The sequence below is a fragment of the Oryzias latipes genome, chromosome 5, assembly GCF_053564925.1.
Source record: "Oryzias latipes strain Hd-rR chromosome 5, Olatipes_Hd-rR_3.1".
Taxonomy (NCBI): Eukaryota; Metazoa; Chordata; class Actinopteri; order Beloniformes; family Adrianichthyidae; genus Oryzias; species Oryzias latipes.
Window position 1 is genome coordinate 30275742 of NC_136241.1, and position 19687 is coordinate 30295428.

General features: G+C 38.3%; 1 protein-coding gene across 14 annotated transcripts in view; it reads left to right on the top strand.

Annotated features, from left to right (window-relative positions):
- lrp1aa (low density lipoprotein receptor-related protein 1Aa) overlaps positions 1–19687 on the top strand; it is a 118222-nt gene that overhangs the window by 47841 nt on the left and 50694 nt on the right. For all 14 annotated transcript variants that reach the window (XM_078947667.1, XM_078947672.1, XM_078947671.1 and 11 more), the window contains exons 7-15: positions 8800–8962; positions 9811–10033; positions 12171–12360; positions 12446–12589; positions 14363–14599; positions 14712–14892; positions 18297–18519; positions 18866–19055; positions 19143–19268. In XM_078947667.1, the coding sequence (XP_078803793.1) occupies positions 8800–8962; positions 9811–10033; positions 12171–12360; positions 12446–12589; positions 14363–14599; positions 14712–14892; positions 18297–18519; positions 18866–19055; positions 19143–19268 (1677 nt within the window). The remainder of the gene's footprint in view (positions 1–8799; positions 8963–9810; positions 10034–12170; positions 12361–12445; positions 12590–14362; positions 14600–14711; positions 14893–18296; positions 18520–18865; positions 19056–19142; positions 19269–19687) is intronic.

The following is a 19687-nucleotide window of genomic DNA, read 5'->3' on the forward strand; positions in this document are numbered from 1 at the left end:
CTACAGGGTGGCTGTAGTTTATTAGAAAATTCACCTCTGTGTTGTGAGTGGAACTGTCGGTGTGGAGTAAGCCCGCCCCTGAGTCCCGACATCCTTTTGTTTACACACTTTCCCACTAGCTTGCCGACCCTTACGGCATTTTTTTGGTCTGCTCCTGATTCACAAAGATCTGAATAAATAAATACTCAGAGATGCAATTTTAAGCTTTATTTTCTTTATATATCTTCTACTAACAGAAAATGCAACGAGAACTTGTTAAAAACCAAAATATGATTTTTATCGAAGTGAGTCTTTGATAATATTAGTAATAACAGTGATGTCACTACGACAGAGTGATCGGGTCACCATAATGTATGAATTCATAAATTTTACGAGACTAAAGTTATAAAATTCTAAGAAAAAAATTGAAATTGTACGAGAATAAAGTTATTAAGAATAAAGTTTTTATTTTTTTAATTTTCACAAGTTATAGCCTTAGTTGCAAATTTACTAGACTAAAGTCATACATTTATTAGAGAAAAGGCTGTTTACCAAGAAAATACAAACAACAACCAAAAAAACCCAATATGGTGTTTTAGTATGAGAGCTCATTACGTTTACTTCTATAACAACGTTGTGTGGATGGAGGTTTACACAACCCAATTTTCATAAATTTACAACTTCACTCTCTTAAAAGACCCTTCTTATATTTTGCGAATTTATTCTCATAAATGTATTTATTTATTTATTTTGTGCTGGTACTAATACTCACAGGCACAAGAGCTTCAGGGAAACTATTTTTGAGCAATCATTTAACTTTTTTATAGTTTCTCAGCTCGTGGGCTTTGGTGTTGCTAATGAGTACGTTTTAAGAAAAAATGAAGGCTTCCCCTCATTTTCTTTTACAATAAATGTTTTTTAAAGCTATTTGTTTTCTCTTTTTGGCAAAAAAATGCTCTGAAAAAACATCCTGTGGGGCAGCATGCTAACTATATTGCATATATTTTCAAAAGCTTCGTGTTAAATAAAGAAAAAGCTTCATCACATACAAGACGTTAGAGTTCTGTTTAGAACAAAAAGTCTTTCAAGCTGGACCATAAATAGGTGAACTTGTTAAATTTCAATGCATTTTGATAAATAAATAAAAAAGACAAACATACAAAAACACTTGGGAATTAAATTCAAATTTTAATTGTATATTTATGGGGAATTAAGTTGTCATCAGTTAAACAGAAGGTCACTTTTCTTGTCCACCTGACTATGCGTTAGCCTGAATCAGTGGAAGGGCAGAATCACTGGCTGCAGCGACAGCTCACTGTTGCAGACAACCTGAAACCTATGGTCTCTATAATCTTCCCCAAAATCCCCAAAGGTTGTTAGCTGTGTTTCTTGGCCCCTGTTTCTTTATTCTAAAAGTCATTAAAAACAGTAACAGATTGGCCAAAGGGCTTGAGACTTGCAAGGAAAAGGACAAGGACACAGTGGAGGAAACTTGGCATAAAAGAACAAATGCTGGTTGGCTGAGCATCAAGATTGGAGAAATAGGACAAAAATGTGTGGAAACTCACAATTACACACAATTTGCAGCCGGTGTGTGTTTCCATAAGAGAAAGAAAGATCCATATGGATAATATGACCTACTTAAACCAAAGGGCTGCAGTGAATTTGACATTATATTCTGTCTTTGCAGAGCCATGTTTTTTGTTATCTTCCACTCAGATGGATCTGCTCGCTGTGCAGTTTTCTGTCGCTGTTCATATCACTTCTCCGTGTGACTAAGGAATGCATCAACACAACCACAATCACTTTGTAAATCTAGACCTAAAAAGAGACAGGAAGGCTGAATCATCATCACAGACTGTCCTCTTTATGCCAACTTGAATTTATTGCCATTTCAGAACAGAATATGTTCATGTCAAACCAACACAGATCAGGGAACACAAAGAAAGTATGGCGTACCCCTGTTTAAGCCTAACTAATATTGCATTTTAGAATATTATTCAGCTAATAAACCTCGTGCTTCATTATGATGATAACAACAAATAAAAGCGCTGAGATAAAATGAATAAATGAGCCACTAAATGAAAGACTTGGAGAAATCTTTGGAAAGTTCCAGCAGTTTAATTGGGATCTTTCTGAACTTTCCTTCATGCATGCACACTCTGGCACACTGCAGCATGCACACATACAGAGAGGGACACCCACACACTGACAAAATGGGGAAGTGGCTGCAGTGGGCAGCAAGGAGAGCGTGCATGTGACAGATGATTAAGGATGTGTGCTGTGCAGTGGAGAGAGGAAAACTAAAAGTACTACCACTCATACAACAGATTAAATTGTTCCCTCTTTGGAAAGAAAATGCAACAAAAGACTGCAATTAAAGGGAAACAGTTATAAGTGAATAAAACAATGACAAAATCCAAAAATGTAAAGATAAATTCAGGTAAAGCAGAAATGAAAAACTCAAATCATTGGATGTGCAAACCATTTCATTTGATGTATTTTTTTTAAAAGCAAACTTGGAACAGCCAGAAGATCCATGTTGTGCTTGCAAAGGAGTTACCCAAAAATGTTTTGGCATAAACATGCAGGAAATGATATACATGTGGCTGCAGTGACTCACGATCCCGCAATGCTGCAGATGAGTTGTAAAGATGTGTCTAATTCCTGTTTGAACTCTCATCTTTTGGGAATCCCAAAGAAAGACTTCGCCATTTTCAAGTTAGGCTAGATCCGGAGAAGAGATTAAACATGAATTCTTTTATTCCTTCAAACTATTTTTTTTTTTCCATCCACCTGTGTCTTGTTTTTTCTTTTTTTTCTGGACAGTCTTTATAACTATGTATCTGGTGGAGCTTGTTTGTTACATAACTAATCTTATATACCAATCCAAACTAAACTACTGTTTAAATAAATTACTGTTATGTTATTATTTTTATCTTCGTGCAACTTTCAGGTAAGATAGAAAGAAGTAGACTTGATGTAATAGCCAAATCTTTGCATGATGGCATTAAAGGAAACAAACTATTTTGATCTATTTTAAAGGCGTTCCCAGTGACATTTTAATTGTGATTATGCTGATTTAGCCAAATCAACAAAACCTGTTGAGCTTTTTAGACAAAGTTTCTGCAGAGCGGCAGTATTCATTGTGGCCTGCCCAATGTTTTTTCTATGCAACAAATACAGTTTTTTTTCAAACCCGTTTTTTTTTTTATCTGCTCCTGATACACAGTAATTTGAATACAGAAATAGACAGGCGTTTTTTTATCTTAATTTCCTTCATTTATGTCTTCCATCATCAAGAAAATACCACAAGAACATTTGAAAAACACAATTTATATCGAAGTGGGTCTTTTGTGATTAAGATATTGCTTTAAGTTTTTATGTTATTTAAAACTACTGATTGAAACACACAACCGATAATGTGCATTGCTTGCCCACTTCCATAAATGTCACAAGTAGAGTTTGTGTGTAAAATGTGTGTAAAAACCCCAGTTTTAGCTTCTGTCTCAGCAAGCCCTCATCACCAAGCTCTCATTGGGCTCTCCGTTATCTGATTGGTGTTCCAGATCATGATGCAAATGTCCGGACTCTTCTAGAGAGGCAGTCCAGGCAGCTTGAATCAGTCTCCTTTATGGGTCAAAATAATTGCTTGTGGCAATAATTCTGGGCTCTAAAACTGTAGACCTTGACACAAGAAAAGGCTTGAATATGGTACAGCTTAATTAAGTAAATGATTGTAACTATAAGCAAATTGTGGGATTCTGCCTTGATTTACTTTTTCATTTCAAAATGTTTTTGGAGATCAAAACATGGCTGACATTTAAAGACCCTCTCCTATTAAAATCATGTTTTAGGTGTTTTCAATATGTTCTTGTAGCATTTTTTCACAATGGAGGGATGGAGGACATAAATAAATAAAATTTAGATTAACACTGTTTTACTGGGTATTATTTTATTCAAATCGTTGTGAATCAGGATTAGAGGAAATAATGTGGTTTGAAAAATCATGTAGTTGTGACAAAATCTACAGCCACAAGCTTCCTGCTCCGCTCCATTCCAATGCATCCACTTGCAGACAAATAGATCCATGTCTGTCTTTGTTTTCCTCTTCTGAGCTAACTTCTGGCTTAAAACTGTACGGCTGGATAATTTCAATTTGAAAAATTGTCATTTTGTTGCACTATTAATGTATGTTACGGTTGTGAGGGGCTGTAAGCTAACGGGAGGGCATGTAAACAGATGGATAATGGGAAATGGGGTCAAGCTAACTCCACACAAACAGTTCCGCCAAAAAGTCGAGCTGAATTCCTAACGAACTACTGTCACTCTGCCGAAACTAGGTCCTAGAAAATGGGGACTTTAAAAGAAGAGGAGGATAAAAGCACTTTTTGGGGGACATATATATATATTTACATTTACATTTACATTTACATTTATTTATTTATTTATTTATTTATTTATTTATTTATTTATTTATTTATTTATTTATTTATTTATTTAAAGTAGACATTACTGCTATGCAAAGGACTACAACTAAGCTCCCCTTCCCTTTCCCCATAGTAAGTGCTGCTTTGGACAGAAACTGTCCTAAAATTTCACTTAGAGGTCATGTGTAGTTTAAAAAAAACCCCAAAGCTGTTCGGCACATTTTCAAATATTTTTTTCCCTCCAGAGCCCCAGGTTTAAGCTTTCTTCCCTGTTTTTCCCTCCCTCCTCCTTAGACTTTTTAGTATTTAGTCTACATTTCAGTGAAGCTTTTAACCTATCCTGCCTACTGATGCACATTCTGAAACATTACCTAGAAATTCTAGACGTTGTTTTTTTGTTCAGAAGCTTAACAAGAAAACTGGTCATTTTTGGAGGTGGGTAGGCGAATAAAGCAGCCGTTTCTGTTTTTTCAATTAGGTTTTAAATTTTTACAGCATAGTTTCAGACAGACAGAGCTTCATTTAATGAATCCAGACTGCTTTCCCACCTCTTGGGAACAGACGGAGGGGAGGGATGATGGGCAGAGTGGGAGAAAAAGAAAATGGGAGGAGATAGAAAGTTTTTGGCTTTCCCGGGAACATTTTTGTACGACAGAAAAAAGGGGAAAAACAGAGAGCAGAGAGTGTCAGAGAAACTGGGAGGCACATTTTTCCAATAATGCATGCTCATTTTTTTGCCCTCTTCACTTTCCATTGCTTAATGTGGGATTCTGTGTTGCGGGACAGATGGAATCGTTAAAACTGAAATTTTTGTTAAAAATCGAGAACACCCTTGGGATCTGATTCCCATAAAACTCAAAAAAGCTGCTGCCCAACTGCCAACTTTCCCTGGTGGAAATGGTATTCTTTTTTCCCCCTCTTGCTTTTTTCTGTCTTTTTTTCTAATTTATTCCTCTCTGTTGCTCCATCCTGCTGCGTTCATCTTTTGGCCGTTTTCTGTCTTTGCTGTGACCCAAAAATATTTGAAAGTGTTCCATACCCCTCCCCTCGGTTGTCAGCCCCTTCAGAAAAAATGTGGCAGTTTGTCTAAACACCCAGATCTCCTCTGGCTTTACAGTCAGATTTATTGGTCCACAGCTGGCAAGCATTTGCTCTGTTTTTTTCACACATACGATGGAATCTACTTCACCATTTCCTGCTCCCAAGGGTGTTTTTCCCGGTGAAAGAAATTGATCCTCTCAGCCAGTCACCCTGAAAAACAGGAGTGCAGGATTACCTTCAACCCATTTGAGAACAAGAACCCTCATTACGAAACAGCTTCATATGTTCATTCAAAGGGTTTGTCTGACTCTGTGTCAGTGTGGCTTTGTTGGGTGGTGAGCTTGTAACAGCTGTAAAAACACACATCTTTTTTCTTCATGAAGCTCTCCAACTCATGCTTTGTAGGACATCGACAGACACATATTTTTATATATGCAACCATAAACAGACAGATATAAACCATAGAAAGAAAGCGACTGACGAAGTTGTTATTGAAAATACCTTAACTTCCAGATTGAAGCTCATTTGAAAACAAAGGTGAAGTTACATGAGCAAGTCAATCAAATGCAATGTTAAATGGTCCAACCTTGAAAATTGCTTAGGAAACAATGCTGTTTTGCATTAAATTTGGTTACAAAATAAAAAGGAGGAGGATTTAATGTTAGGGGAGTTCTTTTAGTTCTACTTTGTCCTTACATAACCCCTCTACTTATCTGTTACTGGGCATGTTCTACCAACTGACTGTATCTGAAAAATGGCTGTCAATCAAACGTTTAGAACTCTTTATGTGCGACCACATCCTTTTATTGAGGCATGTCATTGACCAGTTTATAATTTGCACTACAGTTAGTTAGATATCAAGATTAGCAAGAACATGTCAAAACATGTGGAAGAAAAAAAAAAGGTAGCAGAGAAAGAATGCTTATTCCAATGAAAAATGGCTGCGTGACCAATGACTGAGTAATGTTTATTGCTCTATAGAAGTCTATCTGATTTTGGCTTCTTTGGACCAGGGCACACTTCCTGTCTGAAGCACCAAGTCACTCATTTCAGTTGTTATGTACAGTCAATGGTTCCCACAAGTAATTTTGCCCATTTTTAGAGAGCCAGTTTGATGACATCATATCCTACCAGGATGGTGACTACCAGAGTTATAAAAACTGGCTATAAACTGATTTTATAGAATCCAGTGGGTCACTTGACCACACCTTTATCCATTTTTGTTTTTAAACTCAAACTCAAACTTTATTTATTTATATAGCGCCTTTCATTTCAGTTAAAAACACAAAGCGCTTTTAGTCACTTTTTAGTCAGTGCTTACTGTAATGAAACTGCCTTTGTTGTCATTTCAGCCTTCGAGTCGAGTATTTCTTTTTCGTTTTTTGTTTTGTTGCTTTTCAAGGTCCCAGAACTGATGATATTTTTCTGAAAATGGTTATACTGCTTTCTCATTTTATTGATTTATGTGAGCAATGCCATTTTCTGCTGAAATAAAACCGGTTCTTCACTGATTAATTGTAAGGTTTTAAAAACCCTGACCTCATGCACTAAAACACAGAAGAGATTTTCTGATCATGTTTCTTCATTATTTCTCATTTTATGTTTAAAGTCCCACTCCAATCATCTTTTGATCTATTTTAAAAGCTGTCAAACGGGTCTCTAAATTATGTTTTTATCCAAAATCAAAAACTTGTGTTATTATCTACAGCATAGTTTCTACAGAGCAGCAATGGTTCAATAGAGTAGTGGTCAGGACCATTAGCCCACCACCGATTCTCATCATCCCTTTATGCACACTCTCTTACAACCCTAACATTACCAGTGCAAAAAAAGGTGACCAATATTGGAGCTATCTAGCTGTACAGTTTTGAGTCAGGTGCCAGCTCAAAAAAGCCAGTCTTTGGAAGACTCCAAATAGGAAAACTATCGTAAGGTCCTAAATCCTACATCCTAAACAGAAGCTTTCAAAAGGAAAAAGTCAGTAAGATTTGTTCAAAAATTATATGTTCGATGCACTTTCAGAAAATATGAGATTTTTCAGAAATTACCTAGAGATTATTAGTCTATGGATATTTTTGCAAAGCAATTTTTTAGGTTTTTGTGCAGGAAAGTTGCTTTCAGGAGGGAGTCTAATAAAAAGGAAAAAATATGAAAACAACACTTGGTTTCAAGTTTGACATGTCTGTTTTGAATGTGACTTTGTTTTGAGTATGAAATTTCTTCTGCTATATTACTGTCATAAAACCACACCACAGGTTTATACCGAGTCACGATTACATTGATTAAACGACGTGCACATGTGCACTGTGCACAAAGTATTACTTTGTGAATACATTTCCACTTTGACAGTTATCTTACCCCAAAGTCTAACACCCCCTTAACCCTTGTACTATCCTAGGCACTTTAACATTGGGAGTGGGGTCATCTAGACCCCACTAGACAGTGCGCTGAACCTTTTTTCTTCAGTGATTTCTAATCTTCACTGGTGTCCATGGATTATATAAAATTTTTCCACCTTTATCCACCTTTGTCATGGTAGGGAGAACACGTCAGTGTAAGGGTGGGGTCATCTAAGATAGCACGAGGGTTAAATCGCATATGTGCACCACTAAAGGCAGCAAAATAATCATTTTCTTTGGTTCAGGAATTGCAGTAAAAGCAATAATCCATTCAAGCACTTGTGTGGAAAAGATGAAAGCGTTAAGCGAGTTATCCCAGCTCGCACCTATGCTTTTCAGTTTTAACAATAGTTTTTTCTTCCACAGTGGTGTCTTAAACCAGGTGTGGCTGTGCTTGTTTTAGGAAAGGAGGAGGAAGGAAAGAGCAAACCACACAGAGAGGCGTATTTATGACCCATGTTATTCTTTTTACATAGTTTACTCTTGAGACTCTCCTTTTTTTACCACTTTCTGACGTTTTTTCAGGACTCTCTTCTTTTATTTTTTCTTGTCTGCTGTGCACTGTGGGGTGTTTTTCTTCAGGTGGGGCGTAGGTCTTTCCTGCAAGTGGAGCCTCAGGAAAATAAATAGAGTTAAGACCACTGACTCACCATCACTCAGCTACAACATCATGCTCTTTTGATCTGTCTTTAAAGACAGAAATGTTGGGAATTCTTCTTAGAGCTGGTGATTTTGGAGTGTTTTTCATGTACATTTGAAACCCTGAACATCGAGAGAGTTGTTGAAACGGCTGCTCGTCCAGTTCTGCTGACATCTCCATTATGTAACAATGAGTCAAACCTCTCAATATTCAGTCAACACCATCACTCTCTTCCAGTCCTCTCCATATTAAAATGCTTTTCCTTGGACGTCTCTTCTCATTCCATCACCCTCCTTGTTTTTCTGTCCAGATGTGGAGCAGATGGCGATAGACTGGCTCACTGGAAACTTCTACTTTGTGGATGACGTGGACGACCGGATCTTCGTGTGTGACAAGGACGGGCTGATATGTGTCACACTCCTGGACCAGGAACTGTACAACCCCAAAGGCATCGCTTTGGACCCCACCATGGGGTCAGTTTGATCCCCCTCCTTCCGCCTCCATCATAAACATTTGAACCAAAACACAAAAAGTACAGACTTTCACACCACATGCTAGTTTTCACTCACTCAAGGAAAATTCTTATTGTGGACCTGGGTTTTGCTGGGAAGGGGGCGGTTTAGAGAGTACAATATACTCACTGTGTCATTTTTGGACATGAAAGTATTTTTACTTTTACGAAATGAGCAAACTCAGACTGCATTTATGCAAGATTGTATAATTTTGAACAAAATTGTGGGCCTTTTTTTGGAGTGTATGTCAGAAGGAGCACACCGAGACTCTGTTGCCGTGTTTTCTGCTTTTACCTCCATGCTTGTGTTTTCATCCCACGTACGGCATCCTCAGCTGATGTTTGTTTTACCTAAAAAAAACATGAGGTGGGTTTACTGTTGCTGCAGTGTAATGCAGTGTGCAGCGAGGAGAAAACAACACAACCACCGTGCACACCAAAAAAAAAAAAGAACCAAATGTATTAATTTGTTCAGTCCTGCCAATTTTTGTTTGAAGTTGTAGATATCTCACTTTCTAGGTTAAGTCTAAAACAAATTATATTTTTACTGTAGCAGCAGTTTCAATTACATGCATTTGGAAATAAAACGGGCTAGCAGGGATATAAAAGTCCTTCAAGGGAATTCACCAGTAGAGGAAAATCAAGCATTTTAAAAGCTAGTTGAGAAAGCTACTTTTTAGTTATCTGTGGATCAGTGGGACAGGAAGTGGGTCAGAAGTTCACCTTTCAAGCTTGAGGTTTTGCGTTGTCGAAGCCGGTGTGAACGTAGCAGAAGAATTAAAAATTGATTCTGGTTCGTTGTTTCTGCAGGAAGGTGTTCTTCACAGATTACGGTCAGATCCCGAAGGTGGAGCGCTGTGACATGGACGGCCAGAATCGGACCAAGCTGGTGGACAGTAAGATAGTGTTCCCCCATGGCATCACGCTGGACCTGGTCAGCAGGTTGGTGTACTGGGCCGATGCCTATCTGGACTACATTGAGGTGGTGGACTATGAAGGCAAGAACCGGCACACCATCATCCAAGGCCTGCTGGTGAGGAATTATGATCCTTCTTAAATACTTAACCATAGTTCTTGTGCTTTTTTGGTTCTCTGGTGTCAGCCGCTGCAGCATAAGGCGCAGTTGTTCTGTGAAATATTTGCGGGGAGATGTTGGTGGACATTTGTCTTTTCATTAAATAAGCTGAGAAATGTTGTCCAATAGTTACTCTGTGAATGCATCGGTGCTGCTGATGCCCAGCAGCTCTTAAACCTGTTTCCATGGCTCCCAGTGTGATCTCTGATAAAGAAATGGCTTTTCTTTTACTCAGCCAGCCAAAGGGCACACTGTCTTGTTTTCTCTGTGTGTGTCTTTTTTGTGCCTGGCTGTTATTGCTGCACATCTTTTATATAAGCGCAGAAAAGGAGGGCTTCTGTTAATGGTGACGAACTGGAGCGAGTTATGTCACTGTGTATTTTAGCCCTTTAGTTCTGTTTAAAAAAGAAAAAGGAAAAAAAGGCTTGAAAGCCTTTTTATTTGAAAATAATTTGGAGGGTATGGGATGCATTTTGTCCGATTGGTGTGTAAGCTTTATATTAAATGGTTGTGGGATAATCTGTTTCCAGTTCTGGATTCCATTTCTTTCATCTTTGCCACTGTTTTCAGTGTCAGAACAGCAATCTTTCATCTCATGGGCCTTAATCACATGCATCCCAAACTGGGGTTGACCCATACGGTTGCTGTGGGCGTTGGGGTTTGTATATGCCAGTGGAAGGTCATAGAAGGGAGTAGCCACATCTTAAAGGGGGACGCAGGTGTGTCTTGCAGTTCCCTTGAGGCTCGTGCGGCCACCTGAAGGGATGTCATAAAAATGGACTGTACCATTATCATCCGTGTGGTAAATAGATAGTTAAATGAACAGATAAATGAAATTTCCCCATTGTGGGATTAATAAAGTCATCTATCTATCTATCTATCTATCTATCTATCTATCTATCTATCTATCTATCTATCTATCTATCTATCTATCTATCTATCTATCTATCTATCTATCTATCTATCTATCTATCTATCTATCTATCTATCTATCTATCTATCTATCTATCTATCTATCTATCTATCTATCTATCTATCTATCTATCTATCTATCTATCTATCTATCTATCTATCTATCTATCTATCTATCTATCTATCTATCTATCTATCTATCTATCTATCTATCTATCTATCTATCTATCTATCTATCTATCTATCTAAATGTATCATTAAGTATGGCTAATGCAAGTTACACACACACCTATGATGTACGTGTGATACTGTTGTACGGTGTCACGCTCTTGTCATCAGCGAGGTGCGACTCCTTACTGACTGCGTGCCAATGCTGTACACACCACTTCACCCTACTTCCCTTATACGTTGTATAAGTGTTTGTCTTCTTTACGATCTTCTTGTCATTTATCAGAGGGAACCGTTCAGCATTCTGTGTTACATGCAGAATGCCCATAGAATCAAATGCCCATGAACATCTACAGGCTCACAGAGTGCTCTTTGACCACCTGCATGGCCCAAAAAGGTTTGGCCATTTTTTGCCTGCAGACAGCCCCTAATGGCAATTGGGACTATAGCATTATGGATTGCACAGTATTTTATTTTTCTTCTCATTTCACTTTTACTTATTTTTTTTTAAACTTTTCTTCTTATTTCAGTGTGCACTAATGTAAGGGCTGCCTAAAAAGAAAAAAGGAAAATTTAGTTTAAAGTTATACATGCTTTGATCCTTTTAATTTGGTTCATTACAAGGATCATTTATGTTTATGAACAGCTGCATAAGTTAAAAAATGTGCATGATTTTTAAAAGTTTACAAACGAAGTAACTTTTTGAAGTAATATCCCACTGAATTCAAACAGATCATGACAGAAAGCAAACATTTGCAAATAACTCAAATGTCTCAGAATTTATGCAATGATTCAAAGTTTTTTGCACGTCCTTGATTTGTTTCAATTCATTTTTTTACAAAGTCAAAAATAATCATCTATCAGTTTTTGAAGTTTGCCTTAGTGTCATTTACAGAAACTTTGTGTCTAAATGTAGTGATGAACTTTTATTAAGCATTGTCAGATTAAATAAACTGATTTTTAAGGGAAAGCTTCTATTTGACTCTAACAGGGCTCCTTTTTTTTTGTTTTTCAGATCGAGCATCTGTACGGTTTGACTGTGTTTGAAAACTATCTATATGCCACCAACTCGGACAACGCCAACATGCAGCCAAAGACCAGTGTGATCCGAGTCAACCGCTTCAACAGCTCAGACTACCAAGTAGTGACCAGGGTGGATAAAGGAGGAGCGCTGCACGTTTATCACCAGAGACGCCAGCCTCCAGGTGCACATGCATCATTCAAACTATAAGTTATTCATACTCGTGCTTTGGAGGCTGAATGCTTCTTCTCCCCCCCTTTGCTTTCCAGTCCGCAGCCACGCATGTGAGGTGGACCAGTTCGGGAAGCCTGGAGGCTGCTCGGATATCTGTCTGCTGGGAAACGGACACAAAACCAGGACCTGTCGCTGTCGCTCTGGATTCAGCTTGGGCAGCGATGGCAAGTCCTGCAAAAGTGAGTGCTGTTTGTGCAATTCACTTCTCAAGTTCATAATTTCTGCATACAAGACCACAGGCCACACAGAGACAGGAGCTGTAGAAGGTGCTGCAGAGACAGACATTCAGGACATTCGGTGACTTCTGGACTTCAAAGTGACCTGCTGAGGTCCTTCAGAGGAACATGTTAAAGCTCTTTCTGTAAATGACTGTGTGCTGAGAAAAACAAACAACAATTAGCTTAATAAATAGAACACAATTTGCTTTCACACAACTGTTTACCTTCCTTAAAGTCTGCTGAGCCAAAACAGTTGGATAATCTGAATCCAGACCGTTTCCAGTGGGCTAATAAAATCTTGTTTAAGTTGATTTGAACTTAGAATTAAACGGCATTACTTGAAAATAAATGAACATCGAAATTTAAGAGGTTTCTTTAACAACAAAATAACTCTTTATGTTTTTAATTATATGTGTGGCTTCATCTAACTAGAATCTCAGGGTTTGGCAGAAAAGAAGCAGAAGGGAAAAGTTGCATTCCATAAGTGGCGTTTCTTATTTGTTTTTTCATCCAAGGTTCTCATATATCTATAATTTAGACATTTATTTTTGATGCAGTCTAGTTAAATTCTTACATTTAATTCTTTTTTACTCTACTGATCACTAAATACAGTATCATACAAATGTGAAAGTGTTTATATTTTAGTTTTCCTAGATTTTTTATTAGGTCTATTCTCATCGGGTTTTTTGGAGTCATCCCCTATTCTTTAAAAAAAAGTATTCCTGAAAAGTGCTCTGAACTGTTTTGGATGGAAAATGTGAATAATCCACATGCGTGTCTGCGGCACAACATCTTACCATTCTATCAACAAATCCTGCAGCACACTCTTTACACTCGTCTGCTGTGGATTTAATCTGCCGCAGTGTGTGTAATTTCAAAGTATTGGATAAAAGATCACATAAACAAAATTTTTGCTAAATGACAAAGTGCAAACTTCAATAGGCTGCCCTCAGTGCTCCACCGCTTTATTTGTGAAAAATGAAAAGTATGATTTCAGATGGATCATCAAGGCTTTTGCTGATGAAAGGGTCTTACATAAGTATCTGTGTGGCAAACAAATCAGAACCACATTACATTCAGCACACGCAGGACATGGTTCAGTCATGACTCACGGACAGCTGTTAAATGATTTTACAGCCTTGAGATTGGAGAGGAATGGATTTTATTTCTAAAAGAACAAAAGCAGTTTAAACAAATCTTTTTGTTATTTCTTTTTTTACTAAAAATCTGCGAATTCAGATCTAGATTTGGGGACTTCGTTGTTGTTCAATCCTGCTGCCCTTAAGCAAAAAATTTGAAGCATGTAAGAGTAATAACATAACCTTTTTTTTTACTGGATTTGAAGACATTTTAAATGCTTTGTGATGGTTGTATTTAGACAGAAGTGCCTTTAAATTTGAGGCATCTAGGGAGTTTTGAAATAAGAAACTTGCAGGAAAAGCTTGGATCAGGAATGTTGTTTTTGTAATAGAAAACAAAAAAATATTCAACAGGAGTTTCACTTTTCCATCAACAACAGCTATATGTTGATGTATTTAAGGGAGGTTTTTATTTTATATATATTTATTTTGGCTAAAACGGCATAATCAGAACCAGTTTACCACTGGGAATGCTTCGAAAACAGTTGAAAAGATGATTGGAGTGGGACTTTAAAAATGTGAAAGTTGAAGTAACTTAGGCAAAGAAGGTCTTTGTGAAGGAGTTTTAATCCTTTTTTGTCTCTTGCTCCTGCAGAACCTGAGCATGAGCTCTTTCTGGTTTATGGCAAAGGCCGTCCTGGCGTGATAAGAGGCATGGATATGAATGCTAAAGTCCCGGATGAGTACATGATCCCAATCGAGAACCTGATGAACCCCAGAGCTCTGGACTTCCACGCTGAAAGCGAGTTCATTTACTTCGCCGATGCCACCAGCTACATCATTGGTCGACAGAGAATAGATGGAACTGAGCGGGACATTATTCTAAAGGAAGGTATGGAGAGCTCAGAGTGTGTCTCAATAAGGAACAAACGGTTTAAGCCAGTGCGGCACAGAATGGCGGCTTTCTCTCAGATCAGTCCTGAGCATATTTGTTTTTGTCTCAGGGATCCACACTGTGGAGGGGATTGCTGTGGACTGGATGGCTGACAACTTGTACTGGACGGATGATGGACCCAAGAAAACCATCAGTGTGGCTCGGCTGGAGAAAGCGTCACAGACTCGGAAAACTCTCATCGAAGGCAAAATGACTCACCCTCGTGCCATTGTGGTGGATCCTCTTCATGGGTAAGGGTGGATGAAGAGATGAGGTGTAGAGGATGGAGCTTCCTGTCTTGTGTTATGTGTTTATGTTGGAGCTGTGGGTCGTTAATTAGGTGGCCATCCGATTTGATTTGCTAATCAAGACCAACAATTCACAGATCAAACCATGATTCTTACTAATAAATATATTACCGGTATGTCTGAATGGTTGCTATATGTATTTTATTTTACTGGATGTATGGAAAATTAAAATAATAAGTGTTTAAACACCATCATTTATACCAGTGTTTTTCAACCTTTTCTGAGCCACGGCACACTTTAACCTTAAAAAAAATCCCGCGGCACACCAGGATCCAAAAATTAAAAAAAACAAAAAAAACGGAGAAACTCATAGTCTGTATTTATCTACAGTCCCTCCACAATCTCACATGCATTTTTGAGATAATTGTGGCAGAAAAAGCTGGAAACTGCAGCTGTTTTTTTTCTAAAAGATGCAATAAAAGTTAAGTTAGAAGATGTAAAAACAGTTTGATGTGTGTTCGTTGATTTCAAGACGTTTAACAACAGATCTCCTTGAGCGCTGTCACTCTCACAACCCAATGCATCATGGGAGATGTAGTGCATTAAACGGCCGGCGGAGATCGCGTCTCTGAGCTTCCTTGTTTTGTTCACTTGTTCCACGGTCTGACATCGGATTCTGTGGAAAGCTACACCGATAAAGACGAGCTTTAGCTGGTATTTTTGTAAGAACTGAGCGACTTTACGAGCTAAATCGGGACAAGGAAGTGAAGACTTTAACCACTTCTGATTGGTCAGACTGATGACATGTGATTAAGCTCCCCAAGAATGATTGGTGGAGACAGTTAAAGGGACGGGACTTTTCCAAAATACAGCCGGAGTTGCAGCTGAATCGCGGTACGTCATTCTTATCAAAATGTCTTTAATAAAATAAAATAAACGCAAAGAAAAAGTATTTTGCGATCTTTTATATTCTTAACTCCTCAGTGTTTTATCAGGGCCTGTTTGGATGAACAGAGAGCTGAAATCCTGGAGATGGGAAATGTTTAATTTTTCAGTTAATGAGGGCAATTTCCCACGGCACACTTGACCATCTCCCACGGCACACTAGTGTGCCGCGGCACACTGGTTGAAAAACACTGATTTATACTTTTACTTTAAACGGGAGATCAAAATTAATAAACATAACAGATATGAACACAACAATTTAAAAAAAACTAATTGTGTTAACCACTATAAACCATGTCACACTCAAAGGTTTTCTTGTTAACTTCCTGGTTAACCTCAGCTGTAGTCAAAGCATAAACATATCTGTTGCTTTGTATCATTTAACGACAAATCCTAAGAAAGTTCTCCACAGTTTTTCCATCCTCAAAGCTTTGCTGACAACAGTTCCAGTAGATAAATGACAAGAAGATCGTAAAGAAGACAAAGTAACAACTTAATAAAAATAGCTGTAACAACCAGTCCTTTAATTTGAAACGGATAACAGTGTTTCCAACAGACATGTTTTATAAACTGACTTTTTTTCATCTTTAGTGGAAATATCAAAAAAACTCCCAAACATTAGATGAGGGGTGTGCAAAGAGGGCTAGATTGAGTGAGGTGAGAGTGTGTGAGGGCCGACTATCGGCCAGCAATTTTTTAAAACACGTTCATTGACATTAAGTGCAAAAAAGGCCTATTTAATGAACATTGTATTGGAATAGGAGACATTTCATTTGTTCTCATGAACCAGAAATGCATCCAGTTAATTTTTTCAAACCAAAATTAATGTGAATTTCTGATTTGAAGACCAAAAATAAAAAAATAAAAAGCTTCTCTTTTATCAATATTAAGCCAATCACAATCAAGAAAGTGTATACACAGTTTTTAGAAAGTACTGGGAGCCGCATAATATTAATTTTATGATAGGCGCCCGCAGACTGGTGGAAATTGGAACCTGAGCCTCATTCGGCCCACGGGTCTGACTTTTGACATGCCTGCTTTAGATGAACATTTTACAGAGACATTTCTCCACCATGCTAGCAGATGGTGATATGACAACATATAATTCATCACGAGATTTTCATAATACTCTTAAGGCCATAATCATCATATTTTCTATATTTAAAACTAAATTGTTCTTTCAGAACTTATCTCAGTAAAATAAACTTTAGTCTCGTTTTTTTGGTTACATTTGTACACTTAAAATCGAGCATTAATCTGAAATTTACATTGCATCAAGTGTATTTTTACACCACTCTGCTGTATTTAAAAAACAAAATCACAAATCAGCGATCACAGACTTCAAACTTTTGATCAGATCATGAACATCTTGGCATTCTGATACTTGTTACAGCCCTGTATGTAGTCATGTCGTTATGACAACCAGTCTTCTTGTTTGGTGTGTTACTTTTGCGCAACTTGCACAAGCTGTGTTGTTGTCAACCTTAGTCATCTTTAATTGGGATTCCAGTTTCAGTTGATGGAGTATTTTATTTGGATTGAATCAAAGGCAGATGAAGACATTTCTTTCTTTCACTGTTTTTAACTACCTTGAATCTGGCAGGGCAGGAATGTGTCTTATTGATAAAAACAGTTCAGGTTCACTTTTGAGAAACACACATAGACGGATGCACACACTCACTCCTCGGATTGCTGTTGACAGCATGATGTGTGTCCACACACTTCCCAGGGGAGAGGCACTCGCTCCCACTAATGCTTGTAATCAATCAGGCTGAGAGAGAAAACAGAGAAGGGGGCCGGTTTGGAAAAAGATGGGATGATGAAGAGTCGTGTACAAAAGGAAATCTGAAGATTTTATTGTGGCGTCAGTCTTCATTTTGCAAGGTTCTTGTTTGCAGATTTGCATAATTATTTGTCTTTAGGGGCTTTAAAGGCCCACTCCAGTGGAAAAATATGTTTTTGTGGCCTTTTTCTGATAATGGAGAGCATATATAAAGAAATTTAAGATTAAATTTACATTTCTGAGTATTTCTTTATTCAAACTGTTTTAAATCAGGAGCAGAGGAAAAAATACTTTTAGAAAAAGGTTGTACCAGTGACATAGTCAATACAGTGGGCGGGCCAAAAGCTCCCTGCTCTGCTCCATTCTGAGAGTAAACAAAGGGATGATGGGAAATGAGGGCAGGCTCTGCACCAACAGCCCTGCCCACAACTCTGAGGCAAATGTCTAATGAACTCCTGTCGCTCTGCAGAATCTATGTCCTAGAAAACGACACAGATTTTTTTTATTTTGCCCTAAAAACTGCCTAATAATAATTAAAAAGATCACTGGGAAGGATTTGACCAAGATCAAAAGATGGTGAGAGTTGGATTTTAAGTACACAAGTGGAATCATAAACATGTCCTAAAAATGTTTCCTTCAAAAAACAAAACATATGACAGTTCCCCTGTGGTCCCCACAGGTGGATGTATTGGACAGACTGGGAGGAAGACCCCAAGGAGAGCAAGAGAGGCAAAATTGAGCGGGCTTGGATGGATGGCTCCAACAGAAATGTGTTCCTGACCAGCAAAACAGTGCTGTGGCCCAACGGCCTGAGTCTGGACATCCCACAGGGCATTCTCTATTGGGTGGATGCATACTACGACCGCATCGAGATGGTCTACCTTAACAGCTCCGGTCGCAAGGTCAGCTCTCTCCATTGTTGGGATATCTGGAGTGTAGAGAAAAGCAGCTGAGTCAGACGGCTGTGGGGTGGGGGGTTTGAACGCTCTTCAAAAAGACGTTTATAGCAGCAGAACAGTGTGGGTGGGCTAATAAACTGTGGCCTTGCTCTTTGTAATACTAGTTTCTCCTCATGGTTACATTGCTAACATTTGGTCTCTCTGATGTGCCTTCTGGTCAAATTTGTTAGATTTCCAATAAATAAAGCAAATACAGGAATCATAAAATAAGTATTTATTTTATATTTGCATCAAAGTGTATTTTTACTTGCTGGATTTTAACATTTATCTGAATTTCTTACAACACTAGACTGTGTATGAAGGTCAGGAGCTGAACCATGCTTTTGGCCTGTGCCACTATAAACACTTCTTGTTCTGGAATGAGTACCGGAGTGGAAGCATTTTCAAGCTGGACACTAGCACCGGCACCACCACCCTGCTGCGTAATGAGCGACCTCCCATCTTTGAAATCCGGATGTATGACGCTCAGCAGCAGCAAGGTACTTAACCCAAAGGTCATCATCCACCAAGAGTCCAAAGTTTGGAATTGGTGCCACTTCTAAGAGCTGATCTTCTGTCCTCAACAGGATCCAACGCGTGTCGGGTGTACAACGGCGGTTGCAGCAGTCTGTGTCTGGCCATACCAGGAGGCAGGCAGTGCGCTTGTGCAGAAGATCAAATCCTAGATCCGGCAGACAACACCAGCTGCAGAGGTAACTACAAACAATGTTTTATTGCCATCTTCATCAACGACTGAAGTCTCTGCAGAGATTTGTTAAATCCAGCAGAGAATCAATGATTATTCCTATATTACAAAAATATTTGGCAAAGCCTAAAGAAACAATAAATAGCTTTAAAAAACAACCCATATATTGATCTCACAAGTCTGTGTTTCAATGTGTAAATGATGATCGACTCAATAATTAGGCAATTCTTTTATTTTTCAAACCCGTTTGATCCCTATTATTGGAGTTTTTGGAGCCTAGCCCTGACACTGTCAGGCACAGACAGGGTACCGAGGTCTCTCGTCACCTTTTGCGGTCTCGCTGTTATGCAGATTCATTCTTGTGTCCTTTTGTCTGCTTTTTTTTTATGTTTACGTCAGATTGAGTTCTTCTTCCTAAATTGCTTT